General features: G+C 34.3%; 1 protein-coding gene across 4 annotated transcripts in view; it reads left to right on the top strand.

Annotated features, from left to right (window-relative positions):
- LOC142342551 (uncharacterized) overlaps positions 1–13,837 on the top strand; it is a 133,707-nt gene that overhangs the window by 32,383 nt on the left and 87,487 nt on the right. For 3 of the 4 annotated variants that reach the window (XM_075393918.1, XM_075393917.1, XM_075393920.1), the window contains exons 9-11: positions 6,208–6,351; positions 6,848–6,901; positions 11,293–11,491. In XM_075393918.1, the coding sequence (XP_075250033.1) occupies positions 6,208–6,351; positions 6,848–6,901; positions 11,293–11,491 (397 nt within the window). The remainder of the gene's footprint in view (positions 1–6,207; positions 6,352–6,847; positions 6,902–11,292; positions 11,492–13,837) is intronic. The other variant, XM_075393919.1, reaches the window with a different exon arrangement.

Genomic DNA, 13,837 nt, shown 5'->3' with positions numbered 1-13,837 from the left:
TATTTGGATTTTCTAAAGAGGGAGTGTAAGAAGTAGCAAAGTGGAACAACATGTCAATCCTGAATCGCAATTTTGCTTAATTTTTCAAAATTGTATTTACATTCTGAAAATTTCTCGAGCCAATTTACACCCAACCAATGAAAAATTTATGCAATTCAAACTATTGACTAAGGAGATTGTGAAAATGTTAAAAAGTGGCGAAGAGGAAGAATAAAGCGTTTTGTGGTAACGTTTTTTTATTTACTGTCTCAAATAAAGTTTCGTTTGTTGCTGAGTTTCTTGTGACAGTTCAACTAGTTATGTATTGGAAAAAATTAAGTAATTATAACAAAAAAAGAAAAACATTGTTAATTCCTTTGAGTATGAACTATAAAATACAGAACATAGTTTAAAGGCAATGTAGTGTTAAGAAGTATAAATGAAACAAACGTCACATATTGTGAAAGTTTAAAATTGTATAAAATTTACAATGTGCTAAAATATCGACAAATTAAGAGAGATGAATTATAATTGAGAAAAATTTTTTAAAATGCTAATTCTACAATTAACGTTTTCGAGAAAAGAGAATGTTTTAAAAATGCTAATCCTCCAATTAACATTTCATAGAAGACTAAAAGACGCCCTAAAACTAAATCAAATTAAGATTGAACTTGAAAGATTTGAGATTAGAATTCAATTCAGAAACCGTTGGGTCTTAGAAACTCATTCCAGAAATGATTTTTTATTGTAGTTTTGAGATCCCGCTTTTTAGGGATATTCCGCCTCAAGGTGAGAGGCAAATCGTTATACCAGTCAATTGCTTTTTTGAAAAACAGTTTTGCATTATATTTGTTTTTTGGTTTGCTCCAAATGACAGCTTGTTTGTACGGTCATTCATTTTAGCACTTAGGGTGGCTAACTTGAGTTCATCGAAAGCTGGTAGATCTGCTTTTAGAAGCTTTATAAAATATATAATAACCCGATACTTTATGAGGTATTCTACTGGTAAAATTTTGTGTTTGATCTTGAGATCAGTGGTCCTGTCAAATTTGGTTCTATTGAAACATGCCTTTATTCCCCAGTTCAATTGTTTATTTAGAGTAACTCGAAGTGATTTTTTAGGACCTGAGAACAGAACAATTGGGTAATGCAGATGACTTAAAACAAGAGCGTTCAGTAAAGCAGATTTAGTTTTTTCAAGAAATATATTTTTGATGGAGTAAATGACCTTTATGCCAACAGCCATTTTTCTTAGTACATTTTTTGTTTCCTCATCGAAAGAAAGATTACAGTCAATATGAACTCCCAAGTATTTCACAACTTTTTTCTCGAGAACTGTACATCCGTTAACAACTATTTCTTCGATTTTGTTTCTTTTAGGGGCTCCAAAAATAATGAATTCGGTTTTGCTTTCATTTACACATAACTCATTTTTCCTGAAAACGAGAATGAGTTTAGCAATACTTTTTTCAAGATGTAACTTTGATTCAGAAATTGTTTTTCCACTGCAAAAGATAAAAGTATCATCAGCGTACTGGATTATCGAAAATTTTAGCTAGAGCTCCAGTAAGCGAAATTGGTCGATCAGCTATGTGTTCTCTTGCATCTTTTAAAGCCCAAGCTGGTTAAAGCCCAAGCGGGAATACATTAATAAGACAGTTGGAGTACATTAATAAGACGTAATCTTAAGTTTGATTGTTGCTTAAATATGCCAAAATTCTGTAAGTTAGTTAATAGGAACTTCATCAAAAATATTGAGTGTATTATAGCATTTGAAGCATTTTTTTTTAAATTAGGCAGTTTCTCTTCTGTATTTTGTCACAGTTAGATGTCGCGTAATTTTTTTCTTTGATTTTGAATACTTTTTAATACATTTCGACTAGATTTGTTTTGGCTTTAATTTGTTATAATAGCAATTACATTTTTACACTAGTTTTAATGCTTACTGTTGAGGTTGGCTGTTGCGTCCATTTAAATTTCTGAGGTATTTAAAGTTTTCGTGATCTGGAGGTTTTTGCAAAGAAATTCACAAATTCTCTATTTTCAAAATTTGGTTACTCAGAAAAATGTTTCGCATCACCGACTTGGAATTGCTACGTTTTGTGTGAAATCTTATTGACTACTCTTGACTGTATTCATTCTTTGCTTATTATGCTTTTTGTGCATTTAAAGAGCCGTCACCTGCGAGCAATCCTAAATAATTGCACTTAAGACTTGATTTTAGGTACTTGTTACTTGGTTTCATTTTACTTCATCTTTGATGCTAGTTGTATATTAATTTATATTAGTGCTAACACTTTATTCTCCCTTCAAAAGCCAGGGTTAGGCATCTTTAGATACCTATTTCAATTAAAAAGCCGCAAAAACTTTTTTGAAAATTCTTGTTTTTTGCCAAATCAAGCACCTTCACTCACCTCTTTGTTTTTTGTTGTTACAAATTGCCGCCGTAAGCCTCTCAAAGGCTATAATCTGGGTGATCTCCTTTTTTACAATTCAAAGGGATGGTTTGGATGGTATTGGGGTGATTGGGGTGCTGTCTTTTTTAAGATCTATTCACAATTTTCTCGACATATTGTTATCAATAAGAAGTCACATTTAGAGGAGTGATTATAATCAACCCCGAGTCGAAAAAGCGTAAACTTTTTTTCAAACTGCCTTAAAGAGAAATTAATCATTGAACAAAATTTGCTTTTATAGATTTTTTCTTCAAGTCCGGCAATCTCACTTCTGGTTTCGCTGATTTTTCCACAAATGCTGCTAGGGTTTTTGAATGTGTTCTAATAGTGATAATATGCAATTGTATGTACCCCTCAATACCTCAATAGGTAATAGTTTTGATGATTTTAACACAATTTGGCTTAAAAGTTGCTAGTGATTTTTTTGCACCTGTCTGTCTGTTATCCTATTTGTTATCTTGTCACTTAGTAGGATTAATGACAAATCTCATTGTCTTCTTCCTTTTGATTTTGTAACTATGATACCAGATTTTTTTCACAATTATTAATCGATTTTTGTGTTCTGCCGGTTTCTCTTCTTGTTGTCTTCGTTAAATGTTTCACTTAATATAGTTTTACAGGTTCCATTCGCTTTGGTTTTCGGTTGTCTATTGAGAGATCATTTAATATTTTGGAAATTCTTTTGTTGATGGCTGATTGTTTTTCTTGGCTTGCAAAATCTGTGCTTTCATAGAATTTTCGTGAGTTTGTGTTTTTTGCCGTTTTGTCTACTCATGTTGTCCTGGAATTTGGTGTCATTATTGTCAGGTTCATTTGACTTTCTAATTAAATGTATGTGAACCTATTTAATTTAGACAGTTCATAATTTTCGGCTGTTATGACTTTGATTTGGTTTGTTTTAATGGCAGATTATTGAATTTTTGAGCTTTACTCGTTGTTGTTGTTCATGGTGTTGCTTACTCTTGCTGAAGAAACATCTCATTGACCTTTTTATGCGGCAAAATTTGATACTTTTATTCAGTTCAGTTTGTAACGGACGTGTTTGTTAGCTTCGATGCCGTTTTTGAATCTTGCTTCAAATTTTTGAATCTTGCTTTTTTTGTTCGTTTTGAGCATGCTTTCCTAGGACCCGAAGGTAGTTACTGATTTCGATTATTTTGACACCACTAGTTTTGTATTCTTTTTTGACTTTCATGTAAATAGGGTCATATGTTTAATTTTGACAAGTTGTTTTTGTATATTTGGGGATAGTTCATATGTTATTTTGTTAGTGGTTTCAATTACTTGTGTTGTAATACAGGCTCTGTCGCGCTATGTTTTCATTCGCCTGACCTTTCGTATTTTGTGAGTCACCGCTTTCACGGTTGACTTCCGACATACCTGACTTATTGTTTCAACTGAACGAAGTCTGGAATTTTTTGGCAAATTTACGCAAATACCAATCAGATACCAATCCGATCAAAAGAATGGGACAAAACAATAGAGCCGATTGCTAACAGTTATTGTTTAAAGACTTAATTCATTAACTTGTCAAAGTTCTTTAGAGCCTGCTTCTAACTGGTATTAGTATTAAGCTTAATGGCTTCCTATTTAGAGGTTGAACGCACTTTTTTTAATGACAGGCAACAAAATTGCGAGCCAAATCGGAACGTTTTATTTGACATTTTGAAAAAAAGCTCTAATCATTTTTTTCTCGATTTTTTTAAGTTAGAGAAGTTCTGAGTGCACTGCTGATTATACCTTAGGGTGTACCGCTTATTGGATTTAGCATGACGGTTATCGTCCTCCCTTTTACAGGTTGAATGCGCCATAATTATTGGATGCGATGACACTAATTAGAACACTTTGATACTTGGAAGAAATTTAGACTCCCGTCAACTTTTCTTATCTTTTTTACTGTTCCAATCCCAACGTCAGTCAGTGGGGTCAAAGTCGGCTCTTTTCCGGTAATCTGCCAGCTATGTATCTGCGTCTAAATGAATTGAATTCCTTCGCTTTGGATTAATTTTTTGTTCACGCTGTTATTTGATTTCGCAAAATAACTCTTTAGCAAAATAAACTTTGAGATAGCAAATTTTAATTGTGGACAACTTGTTTTCGTCGAAAATTGTTAATTACTTTTGAATTTGACTCGAATTTTACTTGCTCTTATGTTTATAAAATTGACAATTGTAGTTAGGGAGAGTTCGGTTAGTTTTTTCCGTAAAAACAATTAGTTTATTTTGCCATGTAAAATCTGCTCAGCTTTATCTTAAATCTGTTGAATTCACAATGCAATTATTTGCTTAAATCGGTTGAGTCAACAGGTTTCATATGAAATTTCTCCGTTAACACCGTTGTCGGTTTTCGTAGAATTAGAGCGATCAATTTGTATCAATTTAAGTCTGCTCTTATAAATATTAAATAAAGCGAAATTGCAATTTGACTGAAAATTCTCTTCGAAAACAAATAGTTACAATGTAATTTTTTCATTTGAACTTTTAATTTTGTTAATGAGTGTAATTTCTTGAAGTCAATTCAAAACTGCCTTGAAAGTATATTTTCATTGCTTTACTTAAATCAAGTGAGCGTTTTTTTTTATTAAACGCTTATCTAGTACCTTTCCCTAGACGAACAGTGCCTTGTTTAATGAATGCCGCTAGAGTCGAACGCCTAAAAACCACAACGGTCTGAGGGTAATCCGTCCAACTCTAGAGGGTTGTTAACTTTGGTATATTAAAATTTTTCGTAGACAAAGGGTTCGAACGATCATTCGTTGACACTTTAAACCCTGAAAGCTAATTTTTGTTTAGTCTAGCTTGCTGTTCGTGTACGTGACTTTGTTTCTGACGTAATTTAATGGGGTCATTTGTTAACAGTTTTCACTCATTTTTGTGACATATTTTATGGTCGTGCGCGATTTATTTCCTCAAATTGTCTTATGTTTTACTTCAAGTCGGTGCTTAAATTGATATTTGAAGCCGCCAATTTGAAAACGAATGTTATTGTAGTATTTTTAAGATATGGGTAGCAAGCAAGTCTTTTAAAAACAAAAAAACTGGAAAACATCGCATTAAGTTGTGTGTATTAAGGCTGCAAAATCTTCATTTTAAGTACTTTTTCAACATTTTTTGAAATATCAAGTTTGATTTTGCAATATGTCACCCAAGTTTTGATGATTTCAGACCGTCAATCAGCAAATCTGAGAAAAAACAATTCTGAAAAATTCACTGCCTAGTTATTTCTGAAATTTTAAGGAAAAAATGATTTCAATGGTGTTCAAAAATTTCTGCAGCTATTGAATTTTAGTCTTATAGGTTTTTTTTAATATTTAAAGTATTCGAACAATTTTGATTGCCCACTTTTCCAAGTATTTGGACTGAGTCGTAATGGTGAGAAAGCTAAACAAGATTAATGCTCAAGAAAAATTTTTTGCTGACGGGTTTTTTCTTTCGCAGGTGTTCACATACATATTGGAATAATGTTTGAAATAGAAATCCGGAAGAGCAAAACATTAAATTTACGGAGAAATTAAATAGCGAAATGATGAATTTACATGAACGTGTTCCAATGGACTGACAAGTACAAGATTTTGGAACTTATTTCTACTAGTAGTTTAAGGACCAAACTATCATATCTTTAAAAATTGATTCTTAAAACAAAAATGTTTAATCAAACTTTTTTGTTATCGTTATAAATTTTTGATTTTACATTTTTTAGATTAAAAAAAAATGACTGTTTATGGTAAAGTACATTATCTCATTTGACAAAAGACTGCAATATTTTGTTTCAGAGGACGCCTAGTGGGGACGTGTGGGATGGAATGAACGGAGGTCAACCAGGAGGGGGTCTTGGAGGGGGAAACAGACCGAGATATGCCTCGGAATCGAACCTCCTTCGGGCTCCTCTCAAGCCAATGACGCCATATGCTTACTCGGTTTGTGCTTTCTCGTGTCTCGTCAATATTAATGGGATAAACTTTGAGCGGTTTTTAACTAATCATTGACATTTGGTTATTGGTAATGGTAATATGGTAATCGAGGATTTGTGGTTTGTTAGGTTTTTTGAAAATTTCGCAGAGAATTCACCCCCTCCCCCGACCCCGCGATGTTGATCATCCACCAGTACTCAGTTTCACCTTAGTGGCTTTAGAGTGCTTATACTTACAAAAGAAAATGAAAATTTTTTAGGTCAGAAATGTGCGTTTCTTTAATGTGAATACTTTTTGTTCTACAGATTCTGAACAGATTAATCGCAGTGAAGAAGCGATACGGCAATATAAGCGATGCACTTTCGATTTGCAAATAATTGGTTAATAATGCATAAGAATTGTAGCAAAATTTTATACCGACGGAGGAAATTCAGGAAAGAAATGTACTCTTGAATTCGGGTGAGAAATGTAAGTTGTAATGATGTGAATACTTGTTTTGTAGATTCTGAACAAATATAAGCGATACACAGTGAGCATTGATTATGAAATATCAAAGGTGGGATTCCATCATAGCTTATCCCATTCATGCTTTTCCTCAAGTCTTACCCCCTTTTTTACAATTTATTGTATGAACTTGAAATGAACTGCTGATGTAGGAGGCAGTATTAAAAGACAATAATTCTGGCAATAATATCCCACCGGCCCCGTTGAGCCAAATGAGAAAAATAGTTCAAATTAAGTGTTCGAATTAGCAAATAAGTTTAGTAAATCGTTGCTTAAATAACAACGGTGTGAGGGTTGGAAGGGTTGCCATCCACTTGGCCTCTTTGTGACTGCTTCCGCATCTTGATTGGGGGGGGGGGGGGGGGGGGGGGGGAGTGGTTGCAACCACGGATAGCGTTTTTTACAGGTTGTTATAGGCATTTGTTTTCACAAATTGTCATTTCAATTAGTGCTGTGAAGAGTCTTTTTTAAAAAATTGATTGAAATCGACAAACGCTAATGAATAGAGCTGTAGAAATAATCACCATTGTCTCTGAATTTTTGAATGTTTGCTTTTGCTAGTTCGGCCCTTCCAATGTCATCAAGTTTCAATGCTATAAAAATTGACACAGAAATTACCCACTCTTGTACAGTAAAAAAACAATCTCATTTAGGCGCTATTAGTTTTTGAAGACATATGGAAATAATGCAATTTTTTTGGCTGTTAAATCAGAAGTGAGAAAATGTATTATACGTTTTAGTTTTCTCTGACTCGATTATTGATTGCTGAGTTGGGTGCTATGCTGGGTCTGATGTGAAGGCAAATTCCAATTGTGGATGTCTTTCTTTAAGCTGTGTTATAGACATTTTGATCGCAGTTTTTTTGTTTAGATTATTCGGCATTTAGCATTAGCACGCATTTTGAATCTACATTTGTTCGGCTTTACCATTTCTAGATTCCTGTTTAAACTGTTGAGCCAAAAATCGCTCACGCTTATACGCTATTCCTTATATTCGCAGCTGATCGTGAGTAAAATTAGAAGACATACGAAAATAAAGGAATGTTTTGCCTGGTGAATCAGAACAGAAAATGGTGCGTATTTTTTCCTTCCATTTATTGCTCCTTAAACGAAATCAATTTATTTGATCATTGCTTAATTAACAGCAGCGGTCTGTGGTTGCTGTTCACTTGGCATCTTTGTGACCTCTTCCCGTATCTGGCGTGAGGTTGAGTTGCAACTAAGAACAACTTCAGGCTTTCTTAGACTTGTAGCACGTATTCGCGTTTCAACTAGTGCAGGTTAAATAATCTGTATTGCTCTGGAAGATTCTGCGTTGGCTCTGACGTTTTTTCCTGTTTCACTCGATCGACCCTGCCGATTTCATCCTCAAAATTCAACGCTATTAATATAATCACAGGAGTTACTCACGCTTGTACAGTAAAAAAATTCTATCATTCAGGCGCTATTAGTTTTGAAAGGATTCACTTTTTGGCTGTTTAATCAGAAGCGACGGAATGTGTTGATTGTTTCAATTTCTTCAGATTCGTGTGTGATTTCGACTTGAAGGACTGTTTTGTGTGTGATAATTTAGAAATAAGGAATTGCTGCGAATTTCTTTTTTTCATATATTTTTTCTTAAACTCGATCAATTTGATGATCGTTGCTTAATTAACAGCGGTCTGTGGTTTCTGTTCGCTCAGCTTCTTTGTGACCTCTTCCTGCGTCTGGCTTGAGGGTGTTGCAACCACGGATAACCTTCTTCACGCTGTGGTATAGACATTCTCCCCAATTTTGAGTTTTAATTAATCCGGTTATAATAGTCTGTTTAAGATAGTGCGATAAAAGTCAACCAAAGCTCTAAAGATATTCTGCTCCAGTGCCCATTTATTTTTTATTTTTTAAGGTTGTTCAGTCCTACTGATAATTTCCTGCTCACGCTGCACAAATAATCGCGAAATCACGCATGCTTATACTTTGCAAAATTTTGGTTCCTGTGTTATGTCGAGTTGCTATCCGAGGTCTCGGAAGAGAAATTCCAACCGCAGATGCCGTTTTTAGGTTGCTTTATAAGCATATTGGTGCTCGATTTTGGGTTTAGGTTATTTGGCATTAGCACGCATTTCTTTTTTTCTTATTTTCTTTTGCTTAATTAACAGCGGTCTGTGGTTGCTGTTCGCTCAGCTTCTTTGTGACCTCTTCCTGCGTCTGGCTTGAGGGTGTTGCAACCACGGATAACTTTCTTCACGCTGTGGTATAGGCATTCTCCCCATTTTTGAGTTTTAATTAATCCGGTTATAATAGTCTGTTTAAGATAGTGCGATAAAAGTCAACCAAAGCTCTAAAGATATTCTGCTCCAGTGCCCATTTATTTTTATTTTTTAAGGTTGTTCAGTCCTACTGATAATTTCCTGCTCACGCTGCACAAATAATCGCGAAATCACGCATGCTTATACTTTGCAAAATTTTGGTTCCTGTGTTATGTCGAGTTGCTATCCGAGGTCTCGGAAGAGAAATTCCAACCGCAGATGCCGTTTTTAGGTTGCTTTATAAGCATATTGGTGCTCGATTTTGGGTTTAGGTTATTTGGCATTAGCACGCATTTTATTTTTTCTTATTTTCTTTTGGTTCTACAATTTACAACTCCGTTTTTGAACGCCATATAAATATCAACCACGCTGATACATTACAACATTATAAATATCAAGCACAGAATCAATCACGCTTGTACATTACAACTTATTATAATCTCAGCTGAGCGCGAGTAAAAATGGAAGACATGCCCGAATTGCAGAGCTGTTTTGTGTGGGATAATTCAGAAATATGGAAATGCTGCGAATTTTTGTTTTTTATATATATTTTTTTCTTTGTACTCAATCAATTTAGTTGATCGTTGCTTAATTCAGAACGTGTGTGGTTGCTGTTTGATCGGCCTCTTTTTGACCTCTTCCCGCGTCTGGCTTGAGGGGCGTTGCAACCACGGATAACCTTCTTCACGCAGTGGTATAGACATTCTGCCCAATTTTGAGTTTTAATTAATACGGTTATAATAGTCTGTTTAAGATAGTGCGATAAAAAAAGTCAACCAACTGGAGCTCTAGAGATATTCTGCTCCAGTTCCCATTTATTTTTGTTTTTTAAGTTTGTTCAGTTCTACTGATGATTTCATCCTCACGCTACACAAATATTTGCGAAATCACGCATGCTTATACATTGCAGAATATGGTCTATTCTAGCTGCTATTAAAAATAGAAGAAAACCGAAGTAAATTTATTTTTCGTTTTCTCAAATGGGCTCCATTATTAATGAATGGAGCTGGATGTTCGTATATTTTTTGTGTTATTTAATCCTATTTTCTGTGGCAAAAAAAAACAAAAGATGCATTTCAAGTCTCACGGGGCGGTGTGGCGAGACCTTGGTCCGCGAGCTATGGCCAAATGTGGTAGATTAGTAGATTGAATATTTGACTACACTGAATATGGATTACTTTACATGAGTGCATTAATTTACAGTTATCAATTTATCGACCAATCACATTTTGGTTTCCAGGCCCGATCATTCCAGATTCCAGCGATTCCTCATTGGCAGCTAGACTTGTATTACACTTTTGTTCTAAAGTCATGAAACAGCCGGAATAATAACCAGGTTTTTGTGAGTTCTTTTTGGATATATCAGCTTTCAGAGAATTGGCATATGAAGTATGGGATCTTTTCCGTTTGTGCCACACCTCGCCCCCCCCCCCCCCCCCCCCAGTACGTTATGCACCCCCCAATTACAGAGCACCTGTCTTTACATTGTAAATAATTATGTAAAAAAAATGGCACGTGCGTCTGAGGGTGCAAATAATATGCACCCACTCAGCTGGGAGAGGGGGTGAACAAACGGAAAAGATCCGAAGTATGTTATGCCTAATATGTTTATTTTTTTCCTTTTGATATTTGAGGCTTCCGTTTTGGTTATTATTTTGCTTCATATTCTCTCTCTTAATTAAACATTTAAATCCAAGTGCTAAGTAAGCACCAGTTTCATCACTTAATGTCATGAAAGCAAAAATATGCTCGAGGGCATTGAAGAATGCCGTTTTTCAGTGTTTACAAATATATAAAAGGTTTTCAACGGAATCCTGTTGTGGGAGCTTGATGACGAAAAATTATTTTAAAAAAAGAAGACCTACAAAGACTTTGTAAAGATTTGATAAATTAACGGATATGCACAATTTAGTTGAATTGATTTTCACAGCGCTCTTTTCTTTTTATTCCCGAGATGTAGATTGCTTTTTAAATCAATCAATAATTAAAAATGATATAATCATTAGTAATTAATTATATTTACATTCTATAATAACTTCCGGAATTTGTCAAATGAATTGATCATCATTCATATCGCCCAAATTTACCATCATCTAAATGCAACTAGATCGTTCATTTTTTCCTATATGAAATGTCAATTTTAAATATATTTTTAGCCCAGTGTGCAAAATGTGAATTATCCCAACGGGGCTGCACCCTCTGGAATGAGACGTCCACTCGGTAGCCACGGAGCTGGTGTGCCTCAGGGAACACTGGGTGGTCCTAACAGTGGCCCATGTAATACCTGTTACGTCCAGTGGGGCACTGAAGTGAAGAAACTGAGCTTGCCTCTGGCTAATCCTCCATACTTTGACGGTGAGTTATCATACCCTAATTTGTTCTGTGACGGAGAATTCTTGACAGAACTTTTGAATATTTTTGTTTGTGCCCCCAGTACGTCATGCAACACATACAGCCTTCGTTTTCTGTTATATTGATGAAAGTTAGTTTTGGGAAGCCTAGGAAGAGAGAATTTTGGAGTTGTCATAACATAAAAACTAATAATTTTGTTTTTAATAAACTATAATAAAAGAGAAGAGGACCTGAAATGAAGTTTTCCTTGTAAAAACAATTTACAGAATGGCCAAAAAGTCCATTTTATAGAGTAGCTTGTTATGCTTTGTTTTTTTTACAATTCACAGAATTTGAATTGTATTGGGGCGCTGTCTTTTTACGACTCGAGGAAGAGTATTGGAGAAGTCCTTTTTTTCAATCAATTTTATTGGAGTGAACTTTGAGGCAGGAAATGAATCACGTGAATACATTTGGAGTGATTTTGATGCTGAACAAAATGAAGAGTGGAGTGAAAAGAAAGTGGTTTTTTGTTCATATCGCTGTTTTCTAGAGAGCGAGAAATTGAGGTGTGAAAAAAAATTCTGTAAGCAAGCGAAGTTTTTTGTTCACGTGAGGCATTTTAAAGCAGTTTTTTTTTCTATTTTTTTTGATAAGAGGTTTGGTTATGATTTTGTTTTGGTTTTAGACTGGTTTTGGTATGGTTTGAAGGTTTCTGGAATTTCATATGAATTTTATGCTAAATCGTTTCTGATTTTTGTATTCATGCATTTTGCTGATTTTTGGGCTAATTTTGTGCAATTTTTTAACATTGTTTTGTTTTACTGTCTCAAACGGGTATTGAAAAGAACCCTATGACTTGAGCAATTGTTAGATAACACGTGGTTACATTTTTGTGGATATGAAGCATTTTTTATTGAGCAATATGACAAAAAATGGCGAAAACTGAAATTGTTTTTCTTATTTTTTTGCAGTTTCTTTTTTTCCGTTTTTTAGACATTATTCTTTACCTATTATGACTTGCCTATTGCTTTGCGAGCATCTGGATACCCCTTGGCTGAAAGGATTTTTTTGGATTTATTTGCTTTGGTTTTTGTAATATTAAAAAATTTATTAACTTTTTCCAGTTTTTTAGTCCAAGTTGTTTGTAAGAGCTTATTTTTTCAAGATTTGACTTCAAGTATCTTCAAAAATTCTCGTAAGTGGTTTTAGTGGATACTAGTTACTATGATGAAGTAATTTTTGCGGAGATAGTTATTTCGGGATCTCAATTCATGACAAAATTTGATCAGATTTTGTATCATATTTTAACAATTTTTTTCTTGTTTTTAATTTTTGTTTTATGGTTTTGTTTCAAGATAATATTAACTAAGTGGAGGCACGTTTTGTCGCATGAGTAGTCGGATGGCGTTTAAAGAGATTTCCACTTCGAGTCTTTCCCGGAATTCTTCCGGCTGTTTTTTTAAGATCTGTTCACACATTTTCATGGTTTTTGAAGTCAAATTGGAGTAGTGATTTTGGTCACGCCGAAACAGGAAGTGGATCGAAAAAACGAGTGGTTTTGCGGCGTGAAATTTTTCGCGATAATTTTAAAGTAGACTCAGAAAACGGTGTCTGAACTAAAATTCGCTCTCTCGCTAGTGGTTTTTTGTTCACATGCGGCAATTTCACTTTGGTTTTTACTGTTTTTTCGATATTTTGAATCGAATTTTTTCTAAATGGTTTTCCCAATCCATTCGTAGTTCATTCTAGGCCTAGTTGTTTTATATAAAACAAATTTTTATTTGCCTTGAGTGGTTTTTTTCACATGCGGCATTTTGACATTGATTTTCTGTTTTTTTTTTACTTTTTATCTGAATTTTTAAAAAATCTTTTCCTCAATTCACTCATAGTCCGTTCGAGTCTAGTTTTCCTGTTTAGTGAAAGAAAATTCTTTGAATTGTACGTCAGGACTTGTCCTGCTATTTTTTTTGCTGTGTTGGTTTTTTTGAAGAAAAGTTTTGAAAGCGAAAATTTGGAAATTCATTTCTGGTTTGAAAGATTACGCGGCACAAAAGCACAAAAATAAGAAATTATCTGAAGTTTTTGGGTGAACTACTTACACATCGTTCCTCAAAAAGATGTACCTAGCTCATTTCAAAAACGCCCGTTTATTTCTTCAATGGATTAATTTTTTTTCTTTTTACATTGTGAAAGTTGATGAAGATGACGAAGCACTGATTTTTTTCTCGTATCAGCAGGGAAAATGTTTTTGATTGCTTATGTTGCTTATATCAATTGCCCTCGAACGAAGTTTGAAGCCGCTTTTGTATAATATGTGCCTTTTTTATGTAGATTTTTTGCTTAACCTTTTTTGACTTCTTGGTTAGA

This window comes from Convolutriloba macropyga, chromosome 7 (genome assembly GCF_964194025.1).
Source record: "Convolutriloba macropyga chromosome 7, txConMacr16.3, whole genome shotgun sequence".
NCBI lineage: Eukaryota > Metazoa > Xenacoelomorpha > Acoela > Convolutidae > Convolutriloba > Convolutriloba macropyga.
Note: the sequence above shows the minus strand (reverse complement) of the source record. Positions and strands in the feature narration are given on the sequence as shown.